Source organism: Cibotium barometz, chromosome 16 (assembly GCF_041138505.1).
Source record: "Cibotium barometz isolate CiBa-2024 chromosome 16, ASM4113850v1, whole genome shotgun sequence".
NCBI lineage: Eukaryota > Viridiplantae > Streptophyta > Polypodiopsida > Cyatheales > Cibotiaceae > Cibotium > Cibotium barometz.
The window spans coordinates 31,288,509-31,310,515 of NC_141061.1; the positions used below are offsets into that span (position 1 = coordinate 31,288,509).

At 44.9% G+C, this 22,007-nt stretch overlaps 1 protein-coding gene across 1 annotated transcript in view; it reads left to right on the forward strand.

Moving 5' to 3' along the window:
- LOC147630555 (Cyclophilin-like peptidyl-prolyl cis-trans isomerase family protein) overlaps positions 1-22,007 on the forward strand; it is a 67,987-nt gene that overhangs the window by 37,403 nt on the left and 8,577 nt on the right. Inside the window, exon 3 of the mRNA XM_086810011.1 lies at positions 18,038-18,099. Coding sequence (XP_086666137.1) covers positions 18,038-18,099 — 62 coding nt within the window. The remainder of the gene's footprint in view (positions 1-18,037; positions 18,100-22,007) is intronic.

Here is a 22,007-nt window from a genome sequence, read left to right on the forward strand (position 1 = left end):
AATAGATCTCTCATGGAGATGGCAAGATGCATGGTGAAAGCACAAAAGTTGCCTCACAAATTCTGGATGGAAGCTATAATGTGTGCAACTCATGTGTTGAACAGGTGTCCAACAAAAGCTTTGAAAACCATAACACCATTTGAGGCTTGGTATAGCCGAAAGCCAACAGTGGATTATATGCGTACATTTGGGTGTTTGGCATATGCACATGTGCCGGAACAACTCCGAACAAAGCTTGATGACAAAGCAATTAAATGCATTTTTGTGGGCTACAGCAACGAAAGCAAAGGATACCGTCTTTATAATCCAACTACACGAAGGATTTTTGTAAGTAGAGATGTGGTATTTGCTGAAAATTCAGAACAACCCATGGCCAGCTTGTATAAAAGCAATGATACAGGCATACATGACATGTTTGATGGACTTTTACCCATTGCAATTAGGGGGGATTCAGATCAGCCAGCCCCTACACAAGAAAATCCACATGTAGAACATGTGGACCAGCCAGCCATTCAGCCCCCTTCTGTGGAAGAAGTGGAAGATCTTGTCAGGGAAGAGCAAACAGCCATAGACACAGCCAAGTCAGTGCCAAGATGGTTGCTGAAAACTTTGCAAGAAAGCAAACTTGCAGCTCCACTCACAGGTAGAACAAGGGCTAGTTCCAGCCATGCCTTGAATGTACATCGTGAGGAGTCTGCATTTGCAATGGGTGGTCTCTTTGATTCAGAAGAGCCTTCTTCTTATGAAGAAGCACAGGAGAATGAGCATTGGTTGCAAGCTATGCAAGCTGAAATTTCTTCTATCATGAAGAATAATACATGGGATCTTGTGGAATTGCCTAAAGGCAAGCATGTAATTGGCACAAAGTGGGTGTACAAAGTCAAAAGAAAGTCTGATGGTACTATTGACAGGTACAAAGCAAGACTTGTGGCTAAAGGCTACTCCCAGAAAAAGGGAATAGATTATGAAGAGACTTTTGCTCCTACTTCGAGAATGACCACAATAAGATCTGTGATTGCATTGGCTGCCCATAAAGGATGGAAAGTGCATCAATTGGATATCAAAACTGCATTCTTAAATGGGGATTTACAGGAGGAAGTATATGTAAATCAGCCCATTGGTTTTGTAGTTCCTGGTGAGGAACATAAAGTATGCAGGTTGCACAAAGCATTGTATGGGTTAAAACAAGCTCCAAGAGCTTGGTATGATAAGATACATGCTCATCTAACCAGCCAAGGTTTTGAGAATAGTTCAGCTGAAAGCACATTGTATGTGAAGAAAACCGATGCCGATATTCTCATAGTCATCTTGTATGTAGATGACATGCTCATTACAGGTACAAGCAAAGCACAAATTTCAGATTTCAAAGCTGATTTGAAAGCTGAATTTGATATGTCAGATTTGGGGCCTTTACACTACTATCTCGGCATACAGTTTATGCATACAGATGATGGCATTGTTATGCAGCAAACTAAGTACATAAAAAGTTTGCTAAAAAGGTTTCACATGGATGAATGTAAGCCCATTTCTACTCCGGTAGAACCAGGTGTACGGCTTACTATGCATGATATTGGAGAGCCTTTTGAGGCCGGCCTTTATAGCCAGGCAGTGGGATGCCTCATTTACTTGTGTCACACAAGGCCAGACATATCTTTTGGGGTGTCTTTGTTGAGCAAATTCATGCACAGCCCAGGCACAAAGCATTGGCAAGCAGTCAAACGCATTTTTCGTTATCTTAAGGGTACCCTGGATCTTGGTTGGTTCTATCCCAGGGGGGGCAGCTTGCAGCTTTATGCATACAGTGATTCAGATTGGGCTGGTGATTACGATACCAGGCAATCCACCAGTGGGAATTGTTTTTTTCTTGGCAGCTCATGCATATCTTGGTTGAGTAAAAAGCAACCCACTGTTGCTACATCTACTTGTGAGGCTGTGTATGGTTGAGGAGACTATTGGCTGATCTTCGTGAGTGTCAGCAGACACCCACCACCATTTTCACTGATAGCCAGAGTGCTATGGCCGTGGCACGAAATCCAGTATTTCATGCACGTACCAAGCACATAGAGATTCATTATCACTATGTCAGAGAGAGGCTACATGCAGGGGAGATCAGTTTATCTTATTGCCCTACACAGGATAATGTTGCAGATCTATTCACAAAGGCTTTACCTCGAGAAAAGTTTGAAGCTTTCCGCAAAGCTTTGGGCTTACTCTCATACAGAGAGTGATCTGCTACCTTGTACAGGTTCACACTTCCACTACAGGGGGGATTTGTAGGCATATGCTCACTTATGGTAGTGCTATGTGTGAACAGGGCTTAACCAAGGGCACTTTTTCCCATGTGGTTTTTCCCCTTGGACATCAAGTGTGAAAGGACACTCTTAACATATAATATTTTGTACTTCTATATTATATGGATGTAGCACACATGCAAGGGTTGACTTGCATTTTGTGGATACCACACTTTTGGCTCTCTCTCTCTCTCTCTCATTTCTGTGTGTGAGCTTCTCTACCCTGCACCTAGCCCTAATGTGCAGGTTTGTGTGTGTGAGTGTGTGAGTCCATCACCCAACAATATACAGCCCATTATCTCGCAAAAGCTGCAAGACTTTCTCCACATCTTTCTCATGCTGCTCCTCAGTGGCTGAGAATATAAGTATGTCATCAAGAAATATGAAAACACACTTACCAGTGAGGACTGCAAAAATCCTGGACATCATTTTATTAAAGGTTGCAGGTGCATTGGTAAGCCCAAAGGGCATGACTACGAACTCGTAGTGACAATGCTCTATCTAGAAAGCTGTTTTTGGAATGTCAGCTTAAAAAATGCGGACCGGATAGTAACCACTTTTGAGGTCGATCTTAGTGAAAAATGCGGACCTGATGGTAACCACTTTTGAGGTCGATCTTAGTGAAAAATTTTGCAGTGTATAAACGTCCCAAACTGTACTCAATCCTTGGCATAGGAAACTTTTTCTTAATGGTGAGTTTGTTTAATGCCCTGTAGTCTACACAAAAGTGTGCAGACTTGTCCTTCTTTTGGACAAATAGGATGGGTGCAACATATCATGAGGAAGATGGCCGAAGGGATCCGGCTTGGAGGAGCTCAGATAACTGCTTTTCTAGCTCGCCCTCTAAAGTCTTGGAAAGACGATAGGGGAACTTGCTAGAAGGTTCTGCTCTAGGGACCAAATTGATATGATGGTCGTCAGGACGGGATGGGGGGAGACGGGGTGGGAGATCGTCCCTAAGCATAATGCCTTGGTGTCGAGACAGGAGGTCTGCTAATTGTGGAACTGGAGATGAAGATGATGTAACCGCTCCCTATGGGAGGCCTACAAATTGGAAGATAAAATACACATTATTAGATTACTTAACCAATACAAACAATGGAACAATACTTGCAACATTGAAACTGGAAATGACAAAGAACACTTGACACCATCATTGGGGCCATAAAGCCCCCCCCCCCCCCCTCTCCCCTCCCCTCAATACAGTTTGTATTTCTTGGAGTATTTATATGTATAAGTGTTCAAGGGTCCCAAGGCTAGATTTCTCCATAACATGGAGTGAATACAACTGAAACAATAAGATTTCTGTCGATGAAGAATCGGTTGTCGGAGTAGATCAAATCAGAGGCAGTCTCCCATCTTCACTGGGTGAACACCCGCCCCGCACTGGTCTTCCGGGACCATGCACTAACAGGCACGCTCGTACTAACACTCGACAGGGTGAGGCACCGCGGAGGGAGTGATACCTGGTGCTCCCAAGTAAGCTTTGCTCCCAGTTTTCCTCAAAACCCAGTGACTTTCACTAGCTCCTCTGAATGTGAGGGCGCAGTCAGGGTACTCATGGGGAAAGATCACCATCCCAATGGCCTTCCATGGTGAAGGAAACCGGTGGTGATGATTTCCCACACAAGACTTGGAGAAACAACATTTAAATTTAATCTTATCTGAATTTGAATTACAGAAACAAGTATCTGATTGAGATTCAAATTGGGGTCTAAGGAGAGGAGTATGTCCCCTTTAATGCGGTCCTGGTTAGTGCAGACAGCAGCAGGAAGACAGTCGGAAGAAGAGGTGCGGGCTGCAGTAGCAACCAGTCCTGATGGCGGGTACAAGAACAGCAGCACGGGTGCTGATGGCAGGTACAGAAGCTGCAGCAACAGGTGCTGATGGCGGGTACAGGAGCTGCAGTCGATAGCAGGGCTGGAGGTGGGTTCAGGAGCAGCAGCCGGCTCCCAGGTACAAGAGCAGCAGCCGACGGGTGTGAGGACGGGTACAGGGGCATCAACAGGCGGGTGCTGATGGCGGTTCAGGAGCAGCAGCAGGCCGGTAGGCTTGATGGCGGGTACCGGAGCAGACAACAGCCGGCGGTGGGAGAGAACCACTCCTTCTGGTAGCCTTCTCTCCTTGTGAAACACAGTGTGCTCTGGCTGGAGGATCTCCTCAAGCTCATCAATGTCGGGCAGATCTTTTGTGACTGGCTCTTCCGGATCTGGCCCCACATACTTCCGCAAAAGACTCACGTGAAAAGCATTATGAATCTTCCCATGACTGGGTAAGGCAAGCCTGTAGGACACTTCATTGATCTTTTCAATCACTTTGAAGGGTCCATGATATCGAGTAGAAAGCTTGGGATATGATCCCTCTCGTTCTGGCCTTTTCTGAAGCCTAGCTTTCTCAAATTTCAGCAATACCCAATCACCTTCCTTGACTTGCATGTCCCTTCTATGCTTGTCGGTAGCCCTCTTATGCTTGTCTTGAGAGCGTGCAATGGCTGTCCGGACCTGAGCAAAGGTGACATCCAAATCACGCACATACTCATCAACTGCAAAAATCTCATCCTTTGTACGAAGGATGGGTGGCAAGATCACTTTGCCATAAATAATCTCAAACGAGGCCTTTCTCGTGGAGGCATGTACCGTGTTATTGTAGGCAAACTCTACAAGTGGAAGATACTTCTCCCAGGCACTCTTTTGATTTGCCACATAACACTTCAACAAATCCAACACAGTAGAATTCGCAGCCTCACTTTCACCATCTTATTGGGGGTGACAAGCAGATGAGAACTTAAGCAAAAATCTCATCCTTTGTACGAAGGATGGGTGGCAAGATCACTTTGCTATAGATAATCTCAAACGGGGCCTTTTCCATGGAGGCATGTACCGTGTTACTGTAGGCAAACTCTACAAGTGGAAAATACTTCTCCCAGGCACTCTTTTGATCTGCCACATAACACTTCAACAAATCCAACACAACAGAATTTGGAGCCTCACTTTGACCATCTGTTTGGGAGTGCCCATGTTGTCAAATAGAGCCCTCCAAAAGAGGCTCGTAGTCCTGGGATCTCTATCCCCAACAATGGACTTAGGCATACCATGATGCTTAAATATGTGAGCAAGGAAAAACTTCACCATATGATCGGCTTTAATGGTTTTCTTGACGGGCAAGAAGTGAGCTTGCTTGCTAAACGTGTCAACTATGGCTCAAATAGCATCATTCCCATGCGGGGATCTAGGCAAGTCGATAATCAAGTCCATAGTAATGCTTTCCCATGGCTGAGAGGGAATAGGCAAAGACTGAAGCAAACCTGGAGGCTTTTGCCTATCAAATTTCATTGTTTGGCAAGTGATACATGTGTGTATATAAGCTTCAATGTCCTTACACATGTTTGGCCAAAAGAAATATGTTTCAATCATGCGTGTCGTAGGCATAATACCTCTATGACCAGCATAGGGGGGAGCATGACATTCATCCAATACCTTTGGACGCATATCCTTCACCATACATAAGCAGTTATCCTTCATGAGATATACCGCTTTGATCACAGAAGAGGCATGCGAGTGACCAGCCATCAAATCAGTCCATATATGGGAAAAATCAACATCCAAATGATACAAATCATGCATGGCAGATAAGTCTCCATGAGAGGCCACTGAAACTGCAGCCACATAAGGCCTCTTGGACAAGGCATCTGCCACTACATTCTTCTTTCCCGGAGTATGTATGATCTGAAAATGGAACATAGAAGGGAAATTTGCCATTCTCATTTGCTTCTCCGAGAGTTTTGTTTGAGATAGAAAGTACCTTAAGCTTTGGTGATCTGTCTTGACTACAAATTCAGTCCCAAGAAGATAATGCTTTCATATTTTTAAGGCATGAATTACAGCCAAGAGCTCTTTTTCATAAATGTCCATATGAATCTCTGCATCATGCAATCGACGGCTCTCATAAGCAACTGCATGACCCTCTTGATTTAGGACAGCCCCTATACAATTCCCACATGCATCACATTCTACCGTGAATGGCTTTTGCAAGTCAGGAACAATCAACACGGACCCACAAAGGATAGCATTTTTGAGTTGCAAAAAGGCATCCTGCTCATTCGAAGTCCATTTAAAGGCGGCTTTTTTCTTTGTAAGATCATGTAATCGCGAGGCAATCCTAGCGAAATGCCTTATGAATCGCCTCTAGTATGAACATAACCCAAGAAAGCTACGCACTTCATGTACATTTTGGAATTCTGGCCCATTCCGAATGGTTTCAATCTTAGCAAGATTCATCCTTACACCATATTTGGATACAATGTGGCCCAAATAATGAACTCACTCTTCTTGGCATTTATGAGGAGTTTATGCTTTCGCAACTCTTCAAACACTGTAGTAAAATGAGTCTTATGCTCCTTATTCTTGGAGAAAACCAAGATATCATCAAAGAATACACGTGTGAATTTACGATGGGGTCGAAATATCCTGTCCATCATATGGTTGAATGTTGCTAGGGCATTGGTAAGGCCAAAAGACCTCACCAAAAACTCATACAATCCAAAAGCTGTCTTGAATGCAGTTTTATGGACATCCACCACACAAATTTGGTGATAGCCTATACGATTGAAACAAGCCGAGCTATCACGCTTATCCAAAATGTCATCTATGCGTGGGATTGGAAATTGGTTCTTGATGGTGAGCTTGTTTAGAGAACGATAATCCACATGCATGCGGAATGATCCATTCTTCTTTTGCACAAGAAGCACAGGAGAACAAAAGGGTGAGGAGCGTGGCTGAACCAAACCCTTCCCCAAAAGCTCATTAACCTGCTGTTACAAGTTGTGAATGCTTAATAAGATGTGACTCTAGGGAACTACTTGGCACAAGATCTATGCGACGATCCTTGGGCTTCTCAAGAGGTAGTTCTCCTGGAAATGCATCGACAAAACAATCTTTGTATGCATTAAGAAAATTCAGTCTTTCTTGAGTCAATACATCCACATTCACATTACTTTGTTCAATTTTATCACGAACAAAAACCAAGTACGCGGAAAGACTCTTTTTCATTGCCTTATTAATTTGGATGTGTGATACAACTGGGATGGAATCCCACGCTTTGCCAGCATCAATGACCAAGCAATACATCACATCCATTCAGAGGAGCAATCAAGAAATGCTCATGATCCAAATAACCCTGTATATGTATGCGCAACGTTCCAATAAGAGGAGTCACCTGCACCTCTTTGCCAACAAAAGCGGCCTCTGCCTCAATCTGGGGTCCCATGTCCCCAATCTCTATGCCCAAGGCGGTTGCCATCTGTGTAGAGATGAAGTTATTCGTCGCACAATCATCAAACATAAATAAGGCACGCTGATCCTTGATTTGTCCCCAAGCTTTGCATACTACCCTCTCTTTGCCATCATGCTTAGTGCTACCTTGAATATCGGGAATGGCAGACACATTAGCCTTAGGTTGTTTATCCTCTTGCTTTTGCTTGCGGGTAGGGCATTCAAGCCAAACTTGTTCTTCTTTGGTCCAATGTCCTTGGATGGGGTATTTTCAGCTTTACCTCCGTTTTGGGCTTCCCAAAAGTTCTCACCTTTTTGCAGGTTTGGGGCTGTCCTCTCTTTACCCTTAGAACCTCCATGATCTTTGTTGGGGTAAAGGCGTTATGCCCACCCTTATAGTGTGTACAAGCCCATAAGTTATAGTACATAGTACACTTAGTACTTTTAATGTACTAAGTGCACTATGTGTACTAGTGCAATATACATGTGTGATAGGGGAGTCACACACTCATGATTCCCATGAGTTGACTTATCCCCACAACTCTCTCTCTCTCTCTCTCTCTCCCTTGCTTCTCTGTGTATGTCTCCCATGAATGAACTCTAACCCTAATTCTGGTTTTCTCCCCATCAACTGGTATCAGAGCCCTGGAGCAGTCGTACTGGTCGTGCTGAATTCTGATCTGAGGGTTGCCTTCTTCTTTTTTTTGGTCGCCTTTCTCTGCCCAGCCAACCAGCGTGGGCTGCCCAACAGTCACAAGATTTGGCCAAGCTTGGCGCTAGAGGGAGTGCCATCGCTGGTGAGAAGCGTCATCAGCACAGTGCTACTAGGTGAAGGCAGCATAGCGAGCGAAGGCAGCAGCCGTAGGCTGGGCGTCAACATAACTAGGCGAAGCTAAGCGATAGGCGAAGCGTGAGCTGGCCAACTGGAGTAGAAGCGATAGGCGAAGCGTGAGCTGGCCAACTGGCGTAGAATGCGAACCCAGGCGGACAGCCACCCGACTCGTCGACTGCAAGTGTAGGCACCACCCGACTCGTCGACTGCAACTGTAGGCGCCTGGTCGTATGTAGCGCTGCTACTCGGTGAAGAGGCCAGAAGCGACCTGATCCGCCTTCTCTGCTCAACCTTGCCATCAACGCAGCTGTCTGCAACGTGCACCACATCACCAACCTCAACTCCATCCCAGACGCCATTGTAGCCGACCTCTTCCAGAAAACTTTAGCTTCTGGGAAGCTGACCGATTCTGTCCTAAAAGTCTTCATGGCCACTGGCAACAAGGAAGTCTTAGGCATCGACAGCTGCAGGAGCATCAGCATCAGCATCAGCATCAGCAGCAGCATCAACAGCAAAATCGACGCCCTCCTTTCCTGCAAATCAGAGTAAATCAGAAAATTTCAAGGTATTCTGCTTCAATTTTTTTTTGGGATTTGCAATTGAGCAAGTACAGTAATCAATTGAGCAGGTACAGGTGCCCAATTGCTCAATTTTTGAGCAAAATTGGCAAAATTGGGTGACATTGGTCACAATCAGGATCAATTTGCAGGAAATTGGTCACAATCAGGTTCAATTTGCAGGAAATTGGATGTCGAAATTTGGGGCTTTTGATGTAATTGTGCAATTAAGCACTCATACATGCTGTATGATGTGAAAAATCGCACATTTGGGCAAAATCGCAGCAAATCGCAGTGCAAATCAAGGGGCTTTTGTGCCGATTTGGTTGATTTGCATGCAGGCGATCGTATTTGATGCTGTGGATAATGTGCTGATGCCTTACAAGCACTCAATGTGCCTGTAAATCAAGGGGCTTTCATGTATTTGATGTATATGTGGCCAGGGGGAAGCATCGTGAACACTCTGGATGCCTTCATGTGCGCCAATGTACCATGCATGATCAGGAATTGATCTTAAATCAAGGGGCTTTTCAAGTTTGTATGCTTGTTGAGCTTGGCAAAGCAGCAGGCAAGACATTTATGCCTTGAATCCTCAGAAATCAGCTTGCAGTCAAGGGGCTTTTGCCCAATTTCTGTTCGGGACTGTTTTATGCAGTGTTAGTGACTGTAAAAATCTGATTTTCACTCATTTGGACAGCCAGGAGAGCATTTATTGCTATTGTACCTGCTGGTACAGATTTGGCACAGCTTTGTGCATGTTTTGACATGGCTGTACACTGTTTTGAGTGACCAAAAGGTTCAATTTCAGCTGCTGAAATTGCCGGGACAGGTTTGGTACATCATTGGTGAGCACTCGGTACTGCTATACAGTACTTTGGAAGGGCAAAAGAGCACATTTAAGGTGCTGTCCAAAATCTGCAGCAACCAGATTTTGGTGTTTTCATCACAAAAAGTGGGAGAAAAGTTGCATTCTTGCTTCCGCAGTGGGAGATAAAGCTTGGGAGAACATTTGTGAGCACTTTGTGTGTTTTGGGTGCAGTGTTTGCACATTTTGGGTGCAGTGTTTGCACATTTGCAGGGAGTCAGGCATTGACAGGTTGCATTTTGTTATGGCAACCACAGGTGAGAGCTCTTCATTGCTTCACATCAAGAAGCTTGAAGGCTCCCATAATTATGATATTTGGCAAACCCAGTGCTACAATGTGTTGCTCCAGAAAAAGCAGCACAAGCCTATCAAAGAAAGGGGTGTGATGCCCGCTTCTCTTACTGTTGAAGAGTGGGAAGATATGGATGAGCTGGCAAGATCTACTATCATGTTGTCTGTGTCAGACTCATTACTTTTCAGCATTCGTGAAGAGAAGACAGCTTGGGGAATGTGGCAGAGATTGCAGGACTTGTATGCCCAACAAAGTGCCTCAAGCAAAGTGTATTGGTTGAAGAAACTCATAGGTCTTCAGATGAAGGAAGGGGCTTCTATGACAGCCCATCTCAATGAGTTTAATGGTATTGTCAGCCAGGTCATCAATCAAAAGTTGGCGATGGACGATGAGTTCAAAGCCACCTTTTTGTTATGCACTTTGCCAGAGAGTTGGGACACATTTAGGACAGCCACTAGCAATTCGAATGCTATGCTGTCATATGCAGATGTTGAGGGTGCTCTTCTTCAAGAAGAGATGAACAGGAAAAACAACTCTGTTGGAAAGTCCAATGCAATGAATGCACGTGGGAGATCCCAGCAAAGGGGGAAAAGCCAAGAAAGGGGAAGGAGCAAGTCTCGCTCCAAAAAGGATTTGGAATGCCATTATTGTGGCAAGAAGGGACACATCAAAAAACAATGCTACAAATGGAAAAATGATCAAAAGGAAAAGGGAAAAGGCAAAGACAAAGAGAAGGATGAAGCCAAAGATGTAAAGCCGAAGGGCAAAAGTGGAGTCAAGATTGAAGAAATCAATGTGTCACATGCAGGTGGCAGTGAGGATGAGGTCCTCTTTACGTCTTCACTTGATGCCCATTCACTTCTTACAGGTGGTCATGGTATGCACTCATGGATCATTGATTCAGGTGCCTCCTTTCATGTCACAGGTTGCAGAGACTTGTTTGTCAGGTACACTGCTGGCAATGAAGGAGTTGTTTATTTGGGTGATAACCATGCATGCAAGATACTTGGCAGAGGTGATGTGAGGCTTGTATTTTCAGATGGCTCACAGCTTATGCTCCATGATGTCAGGCATGTGCCTGAGATCAAGAAGAATCTGCTTTCTACTGGACAGCTTGATGATGCTGATTATGTTACCACATTTGGTAGTGGAAAGTGGAAAATTAGTAAGGGCTCACTGGTTGTTGCCAGAGGCTCTAAGGTGGACACTCTTTACTTTATGCATGCAGGTGTTTGTCACCATGCTAATGTAAATGCAACCGAGCTGCCGGAAATCTCTATGTGGCATAGCCGGTTGGGACACATGAGTGTCAAAGGAATGGAGCAATTGTCTCGTTTGGGTTACTTGCCTTCTCTAAAGTTTTCAAGTTTTCAGTTCTGTGAGCATTGTATATATGGTAGGCAACTACAGTGCCCCCACAAGAAAGCTCTTGGACAGAAAGATGCTCAGTTAGAGCTTGTGCATACAGATGTATGTGAGATGCCTCAGCTTTCTTTGGGAGGGGCAAAATATTTTGTGTCTTTTATAGATGATACCACACGCAAGGTGTGGTTCTATCCTCTTCGTTTGAAGAGTGATACATTCTCAGTGTTTCAGAAGTTTGTTGCTCATGTTGAGAATCAAACTGGCAAAACACTGAAGGCTTTGCGTTCCGACAATGGTGGAGAGTACATGTCCAAACAGTTTCAGGACTTTTGTGATGCTAAAGGCATCAAGAGGGAGCTCTCTACTCCTTATGATCCTCCACAAAACGGGACAGCAGAGAGGATGAACAGGACCATACAGGAGAAGGTCCGTTCTATGTTGTCACATGCTGCATTACCTCATGGTTTTTGGGCTGAAGCTGTTATGACAGCCGTTCACCTTATAAACAGGTCACCTAACACGAGGCTTGGTGGGAAAGTGCCAGAAGAAGTATGGACAGGGAAGCCTCCGTCATACAAGCACTTGAGAGTGTTTGGTTGCGTTGCGTACGTGCACATACGCAGGGAAATGCGCACCAAACTTGATCCTAAGTCTCATAAATGCATATTCCTAGGATATGGTGACAGAGGTGAAATGGGGTATAGACTTTGGGATCCCATGAATAGAAAGATCATACGCAGCAATGATGTCATTTTTGATGAAACATGCATGTATAAGGACCTGCAAGGCAACAGGAGCCTGGCAGAGTCATCTTTGATGATGATGGACATCATGGACAACAACAAAGGGCTGTAAATCAGCCATTACAGCAGGAAAACCAGCCCTTAAATGGTGCTGAAAATGGTCCAAATGGACAGCCAGAGATGGCAGAAGATATCCCTATGGATATACCACAGTTAGAGGATATACCGGGCATGATATTTCAGCCTTATGGCATGGAACAGGAGCCACCAATGGGTGATATGCAGGCTGGACAGCAACCTGCAAATGATGGTCATTGGGTACGAAGGTCCACTAGACCCTCCAGAGCCCCTGACAGGTTTGTTCCAGGGGTTGACTACTTGATGCTTACTGACTGTGGGGAGCCCTCATGTTATAAAGAGGCTTTACAGAGGGCAGACAAGGCTCTATGGGAGCGTGCCATGAAGTCAGAGATGGATTCTCTGCATAAAAATGAAACATGGAAGTTGGTGCATTTGCCTGCAGGCAAGAAAGTTTTGCCATGCAAGTGGGTATACAGGCTCAAAGTTGCACCAGATGCAAAGCCAAGATACAAAGCCAGGTTAGTGGCTAAGGGCTTCAAGCAGGAATATGGTGTGGATTTTGATGAGATCTTCTCTCCAGTGGTCAAAATGACCACACTTAGAGCTGTGTTAGCTTTGGTTGCACATGATGATCTGGACTTGATTTAGATGGATGTGAAGACTGCTTTTCTTCACGGTGATCTCCATGAGGAGATATATATGCAGCAGCCAGAGGGTTATGCAGTAAGTGGAAAGGAGAAGCTTGTATGCAAGCTGAAAAAGAGTCTTTATGGGCTCAAACAGGCACCAAGAGAATGGTATCATAAATTTGATACATTCATGAAATCTCAGAAATTCAGGAGAAGTGACATAGATCACTGCTTGTACACCAAGAAAGCTTTGGATGGCAGTCTATTGATCCTCATATTGTATGTTGATGATATGTTGATTGCCGGGAAATCTCGTAAAGAGATGGATGCCTTGAAGAAGAGGCTGCATGAGACCTTTGATATGAAGGATCTGGGTGATGCAAATCACATCTTGGGTATGCGGATACTTCGGGACAGAAATCAGCATGTGTTGTATTTGTCTCAGAAGGAATACATTGGCAAAGTCTTGCAGAGGTTCAATATGGACGGGGGGAAGAAAGCTAGTACTCCTTTGCCTCCATATGTGAAACTCAGTGCTATGGACAGCCCACAGTCAGATAGAGACAGGGCTGATATGGCCAAGATTCCGTATGCTTCAGCTTGTGGCAGTCTCATGTATGCCATGGTTGCTACTAGGCCGGACATTGCATTTGCAGTGGGAGTGGTTTCTAGATACATGGCCAACCCTGGCAAGAAGCATTGGGAAGCAGTGAAAGGTGTCATGAGATACCTGAAGGGCACACAGGATTTGTGCATTTGCTTTGGCAAACAGGATGCATTAGTGCATGGTTACACGGATTCGGATTATGCCGGTCATCCAGATAACCGGAAGTCTACTACCGGTTATGTATTTACATTCACAGGAGGTGCTGTGTCATGGATATCCAGGATGCAGAAGTGCACAGCCTTATCTACTACAGAGGCCGAGTATATTGCAGCCACAGAGGCTTGCAAGGAGGCATTATGGCTATCTCGGTTAGTGGTTGATTTGGGCTATACAGGGGATATTCCATTGTTGCATTGTGACAGTCAGAGTGCCATTCAGTTGGCAAAGAACCCTGTTTTTCATGCAAAGACGAAGCATGTGGATGTGAAGTATCACTTCATCAGAGAGGTGATAGAGAACAAGCAAATTCAGCTTGTTAAGATTCATACGGATGACAACCCGGCTGATCTGTTGACGAAGAGTTTGCCTCCGGAGCGGTTTGCTCATTGCAGACACTTGATGGGCATTGGATGAGGCCATTTTCAGCCTTGATATGGCCTTGTATATTATCATGTACATGCTGATTTTTTCTTTTCCTTTACTTAAGGGCACTTTGCCTTTAAGTGGGAGGTTGTTGGGGTAAAGGCGTTATGCCCACCCTTATAGTGTGTACAAGCCCATAAGTTATAGTACATAGTACACTTAGTACTTTTAATGTACTAAGTGCACTATGTGTACTAGTGCAATATACATGTGTGATAGGGGAGTCACACACTCATGATTCCCATGAGTTGACTTATCCCCACAACTCTCTCTCTCTCTCTCTCTCCCTTGCTTCTCTGTGTATGTCTCCCATGAATGAACTCTAACCCTAATTCTGGTTTTCTCCCCATCAATCTTGCTTAATTTTAAGCACCAATTGCTCCGTATCAAGAGCAGATGCTATGAGCTGTTGAAGGGTGTGTTTCGGATGCAATTCGATGTCCGAACGGTAAGCTGGTTGCAACCCGGAGCGAAACTTCCTTTTCTTTTCATCTTCGGAGAGTTGCATAAAGGGAGTAACCTCAAGCAAGACTTTCCAAAATTTGTTTACATATTGTTGCACACTCTCATTGTCTTTTTGCTGAAGTCTATCCCACTTTTGCGTGAGAGTTTGCTCCGCATTTGGAGGCAAAAATTAGGCATAAAATCTGTCCTTGAACTCTTTCCAAGTACAAATGGGATCTTTGGTGGTCTTTTTAGTGATCCACCAATGGGTGGCTGTCCCCTTCAAGAACATGCTTGCATGACGAACTTTAGACTTCTCAGTGAAGTCCTCATCACTAAAAGCAATGTCAAACTGAGCCATGAAAGCAAGCACTTTGGAGGTGCATCAGGACATGTGTGCATTTATGAACAGCATTCATTCCATATGCATATAGGCCATCTAGACCATAGTAACAAAAAAACTTGTTTCTAGCTTTCGAAACCTTGAAACGGTTTTTAAAAACCTAGAAACCTCTCCAATACAGCAGTTTCGCACAAATTTCAGGTTTTTTTTTCCCCTGATTTTTATGGGATTTTTTTATTTTTTATTTTTTTCAATATCCTCCTCATCACCTTCGTTCCCTCTTCTTCTCTTGCCTCCCTGCTTCCCTTTTCCACCTTTTGCTACTTCTTTCACCTCTACTCATGCTTCCTTCATTCTCTTCTTCTCTCCTTTTCTTCTTCGTTTCTCTTCTTCTCTCCTCTTCTTCTCCCTTGCTCTTCTTCTCCTTTTCTCTTCTTCTCCTCTCTTCTTTCCCCTTTTTCTTCCTTCAATGTCTTAAATCTTTTCCAATTTCTACCTTCTCTTCTTCAATTTCTTAAGAGTCCTTGATTGAATCACTTGTGACATCTAATTAAGCAAAATTGCCATAATGCCTCACAAAAATAAGGATGGTTCTCCGAGATGTGTGAGAAGAGACCATTTTTTCATCATTACACGATGTTTTTAGATGGCTACTATAAGTTCTTTAAGTATTTATACTTTATGAAATTATAGATTTTTCGAAACCTCGCGGTTTCTTGGCCGAGGGACGAAACCTTTCGAAACAAAACCCCAAAAATCTCGAAACGAAAAAAACCTCGAAACGTTTCTTGTGACTATGATCTAGACCATGGCAGAAACCTTCAGATATCATCTAGCAGTCATCAGTATTTATCCAGTATTATTCCCACATTTTTTGGGCATTTTTACATCATTTATGTATTTTATCCAAGACAGATGCAGTCGGCCAGCTTTGTAGCCAGCTGACCAGCATTATATGTCCATATAAATAGCCCGGCATATCATCCATTATTCATTCAGATCATAATCAGCCTTGAAGCACTCATCGCCTAGAGCCCTCAGCACAAGGAGCATAAAGCGATTGCAGAATTCAGCACATCAGCCTTCAGCGTTTTCCTCATTAGCATCTAGGAGCATCAACGCTTGAGCAATTTAGCCTTCATTCAGTAAAACGCAGCATCTACAGCATTTAGCCTACAGATCCTCTTGCATTTTCAGCATTCATATAGTTTGCAGCATCCTCATATGCATCGTTTTGCTACAGCCACTCGGTGAGGTAAAACTCAGCATTCATAATCATTTTCAGCATTCATACATAGTCTAGAATAGTCCCAAACAGCCCCTTCGCTTAGCCTCAGATTTGCAGCCTTCCTACATCCATTGGGAAGAGTGCATAGGCTCGAGATTGGACATCATTGGTGCTTCTACAGCTGTGTACAGTTCAGCCCAACTCTTGGTTTTCCTATTGCGTTTGGCTTATTGTCAGTCCACCGTCAGTCTCTTCAAAGTAATAAAGCAAATACTTTTCTGGTAACAGGATAGGGGGCCCTTCAGTGGGTAATTCGGGACCCCATACAGTGTACAGTTTCCATCTCTCTCTCTCTCTCTCAATCTCTTAAAGTTTGAAGTCTTAAAGTGGATTGCTAAACTCGCGAAACTCAGGATACAGAAGACGGTGTGAGCATTTGTGTGACAGGATCCTCAAATTACAAATACTTCCGCTGCATGTTATAGCTGGCCAGGATCAATACAATCAATGAATACATAACAAACAGATATGCCGATGTAGGATATCCAAGTCGATGTCGATGTCAAGGCACGAGATCTCGGATGCCGTGCACACCCTTGGGATGACCCACAAGTATCTCTCACCGGGCTAGTACCAAATCCAATATCCAAGATCAGCCTGCCTTATTTATGTTTGCTGATTGCTGTACCGAGAACGTCATCTCCACTCAAATGGTTGCTACCTTGGGGATTGAAGTGGGAGACATGGGACCTGAAATACATGCATGTTCAGCTTAGTTGAGAAGGATGTGAAGGTGACTCCTCTCATTGGAAAGGTACGAATTCACATCCAAGGCAACCTCGACCATGACAACTTTCTTATTGCGCCTAAGTCCAGCTCGTCTTCAAATCAGCGTTTGTTTCTATTCACAAGATAGACGACTTCTATTAATGAAAATGATGTGTACAACCCCAAGGGTTTGTATATAGGCTTTTGCATTTTGTACAAGCTGAAAATCGTTAATACCACATTAGAAAACCTATCCATGGACTGTTTTTTACCAAGTTAAGCAAGTTTTAATACAATTGTGGGCTGTAGTTTCCCATTAAGGTTCCTCATGATTCTTCATTGTGCCTTTTTTGAGGTTGTGGATGATGTTGGTGTGCAAAGGAGTCCAAGAGGACCACAAGTTGAGTAGGGTTGCATGCAACGATGATAGTGGAAGTGGAGGGACAGTTAGGAAGAGGAGGTAGGATGCGGAATGCCAAAATATCATATAAGAGATGTCACGTGCACACTCTTCCACTGTGTGACGTGGACATGCTTCTATTCATTGGCCAACTTAGAGGTCAAGTGCATGGCCAATGTTATTCTTGTCAAGGCACCCAATGAGCAGCCAAGTGTGGACAACATTAATATTATTATGGTGTGGTAGATTAGGGTTGGCCAGCCAACTGGCCCAAAACTCACTATAAATGGGGGCTAGCTGAGGGTCATATCATTCATTCATCATTCAGTCATTGAGAGCTCAATTGTAAATAAAAAATGCATATGAATACTCTTTTCATCTATTGTATGAAGAAGAAGTATGTGCATGGGTTCAAGACTTCGACTAGGCATTAATCTTCAGATTTATCACGATAAACTAATCCTAAACCGCTTCCGCAAAGCACCCATGTTTCATGAGAATGCCAATATAGGTATGTCCAATGGTAGAGTCGGAGCATGTTGATTTACATGTATTGTATGCATTGGTTTTCTCTTGTGTTGATTGTGTGATTACAATTAGGTGTCCAAACTTTTATCAAACGCTTGGCCATGATAAGAGTATTGTATGATTTATGTTTGCTGATGCTACTGTTTATGTAGGATTTTATGATACAAGGTGGAGATCCAACTGGGACAGGACGGGGTGGATCCTCTATCTATGGGTATTGTTAATGTTATTTGTTTTTTTGGTTTTGGTTCTCTCAGAGCATTACTTTCTTCCGTCTTTTTTTGTTGGACAAGGCTTTGAGTTATGATTTGGTTGTCGTCGACATGGAGGATAGGCTTTTGACATGTTATTTGTGATTGTAATTTTCACCTATCTTGTCAAACTATCATTTAAGGTGCTCTGAACTTTCTTGCCAACTTCATGAGCTGCTTTCATTAAATGTGTGTTTGCAATGACTCATGAAATGTGCATTTGCATCTTTTTGTGGCTCTTTAAATTGATATCAGGGACCACTCATCATGAAATGCTGGTAAAGCATGCACAGTGAAATGCTTAAAACATGTCTCAAAAATTTCGAGCACTCCTTAGGAATCAAGTGAATCAAACCCTTTGAGAGACTCTCTGGCATGGCGCCCGTTGCCTAGTCATAATCTCATTGAAGGCTGCTCGAAGGCTGCCTTTCATGAGATCCTAGTGGTGAAGGAAGAAGGAAACTTGAAGCCCGTCCACCCCTGGGCATTTGCCCCTAGGAAGAGCCGTCAAGGCCTCCGCCAGCTTGTTTGCGGTAAGGGGGTCAATAAGAAAGTCCGGAGAGCGGGGGAACCACCTCTCTCGTGTGCTGCTAGACCCCCTCCACTTGTGGGGATAGTGGGGCACCTGTGAGGAGGGATTTTAAAAACTTTGGTGGCAATGGCTCTCACATGGGGGGAGGAGAGGGGGGGGGGAGGGTCAGAGATGATAGCTCCATCTTGCCACACAATCTGCGAATACCATCTCTCCGCATGTGAGGGCTTGAAATCTCAAAGAAGTCCCCAGTGACTCCATCTTTTTTTCTTGGGTCCAAAAGGAAGCTTTGGCATGGTATCTTTATTCCATCCTTCTCTCCTCGATGGATCTGAGCTTTCTACGGGCAGTAGCAAGCTGACTCTCAATCCATGGGCTATCGGGGGAACACTCCTGAAGACGCTGGAGAGAAGCAAGACCCCTCCGAATGCTCCTCTCTTGCTCGCGAAATCCCGCCAATCTGCTCTGTGCTGGCTCTTGCAAAAAGGTGTTGATCTCCCCAATGGTGGCATCCAAGGTATGTGCAACTGAGCTTGAGATAAAATCCAGTCCCTCCCATATCTGCTCTATCTTGCTACAAATCTCTGGGTGTTGAATGAGGCTTTTTGGAATCCTAGTACTCACATGCCTGTCCTGCCTCGAGACATAATAACCAAAGCATGATTAGAGAAGGTGGTGCCCGCCAAGATACCAAACCATACCTCCGCGACGGCAAGTCCATGTAGGCATATGCTCACTTATGGTAGTGCTATGTGTGAACAGGGCTTAACCAAGGGCACTTTTCCCATGTGGTTTTTTCCCTTGGACATCAAGTGTGAAAGGACATTCTAACATATAATATTTTGTACTTCTATATTATATGGATGTGGCACACATGCAAGGGTTGACTTGCATTTTGTGGATACCACACTTTTGGCTCTCTCTCTCTCTCTCTCTCTCTCTCTCTCTCATTTTTGTGTGTGAGCTTCTCTACCCTGCACCTAACCCTAATGTGCAGGTTCGTGTGTGTGAGTGTGTGAGTCCAACGAGCTGGAAGTTGGGAGCTGCCTGTGGATTTCTGCCCCAGGAAAAACTGTTGCTGGCTATGGAATTCCGTTGTCGAAATCTGGCGTTCCGTCCGTCGACGTCCGTCCGACAGGTCCGTCGTTGCTCCACCGTCCGGCCGCCAGAAGCGGGCGGCACTAGTGGGGAGCCCACCACCACCGCCCAGCTCGCGGGCGGTTCTTCCACCTCCAGGCGGCGCCGGCGCCCGCTTCCGTCGCCGCCCAGGCGCCCCTCCGCTCCGTCACAACAGCCGCCGGCCACCGTCGTCTCGACTTGCCGTTCCGTTCCGGCCGACCACTTCCGTCAACATTCCTCCGTTCCGGCCGTCGCTCCTCTGTTCAGGCCGACTCTGCTCCGTCTCGACCCGCCGTTTCTGCTCCGGCCGTCGTCCGTCCTCCACCGTCGACTCCAGGCACCTGCACGCTTGCCCTTCCCCTCTGTTCGCTAGTCCAAGGCCGCCAGCGGACCCTGCCTGACTCCAGCGCCGTGCGCCCTGCTCGTACTGCTTTCCTACGCGTGTTTGCGCCTCACGCTGGGATCCGACACCTGCACAGCTCCCGCCTGTTCGACTGCTCGATGCCCACGCTCTGCAGGCCTACTCGACACCTGCAGCTACACGCACCCGGTTTCACCTGGCTGCCAGCTACTACACGCACCAGCCTTCAACGTTGATTCTCCAGCTGCAACGACTTTGCCAGCTTGCTGGCTCCCTCTATTCGACTGTCTGCTCCAAGCCTGCTGCCCTTGCAGGAAGGTATTTCTCTGTGCACATTTTGGGTCAAATACAAATACAATATTTTGCAGCCATTCCAGTGCAGGTCATATGCAGATTTAGCAGACACTTCTGTGCAAGTCAAATTCACAGGAAAATTACAGGTGCAATTTGGGGGATTTCTCAATTTCAGGACAAATTGATAAAATTGGGCATGTTGCTTTGACTGCAATTTGGGGGTTTTTGAAATTGAGGTCAAAATCAGCAAATTGAACCTCTCTCATTTGCAGAAATTTGGGGGTTTTCAAAATTGAGGTCAAAATTGGCAAATTGAACCTCTTCCATTTGCAGAAATTTGGGGCTTTTGTGAAAATTGGCCAATTAGATGCACATTGAAGCGATTGGAGTGAATAAAAATTGGGGATTTTCTGATTGGAGCATGTAATTGGGCATTACAGCTGCGATTTGTCGCGTATGTATACACATTGTGTGTAATTGGACAATTTGGTGCAGGTTTACACTTGCTTTGGTTTGCAGGCATACATTTGCACAGGACATTTGGTTGCCTGGCAGTGCACATTGGTGCTTGGTTTGCTTGCAGATATATTTTGTTGACATGGCACAGAATGCTACAGATGTATTTGGTGTGCTCACCCAGGAGGACAAGCTGGATGGATCTAACTGCTCCCTCTGGAGTTTCATGATCCGTAATTTGCTGGTAGCCAAAGGGCTTTGGGGCATCGTGTGTGGTGATGACACACGCCCACTTACCATACAGCCAGCCACGCCTCAAAGGGGAGGTGCTCAAAGAGCTCCTGATGTAGATCCTGCTCTCACACAAGAGCAGAAGAGATGGGACTCTAGAGATGCACAGGCCATGTCATTGATAGCCCTTTCAGTGAAAAGGACTATTATTCCGCTTGCATGGGACACATTGGAAGCAATGGATCAAGTACGCAACGAGGCAAGGGTTGCCTACTTGAAGAGGCGATTGGATCTTCTTTCTATGGATGAGGGTGACTCTATTGCAGATCATCTCACCAAAGTAAAAGATTTGCAGGAACAATTGTTGAACATTGATGAGGTTATCCCAGACAGACAAATGGTCACCAACACTCTTCATTCTTTACCACCTTCCTATTTGGGCTTTCACACCTCTCTCAACCTCTCAATGAGAGGAGGTGGTGATCCCGTCACTTTTGAAGAGCTCGTGGGTTTACTCTTGCAGGAAGAGCAAACAAGAGCAAACTTATCGAGCAACCGTGGTGGAGAAAAGGCATTTACAGCCAAGGATAAGGGTAAAGCAAAGAGCTTTAGGCATGGGGGACAACAATCTAGCAAGCCTGGTCATGGACAACCCTCTTCTAGTGGTGAAAAGTCTGACAAAGGGGATGCAAACAAGCCCAAAAAGAAGGGCAAATGTCATTACTGCCATAAGCCTGGATACTACATCAGTGAATGTAGGAAGCGGATTGCAAAAGAGATAAGGAAAGAAGCAGGCAATGCAGTAGCAGACTCTTCTGATGACAAAGCACAACAATCAGCTAATGTAATCCAGGAAGAGTACACTTTTTTGGTCACAT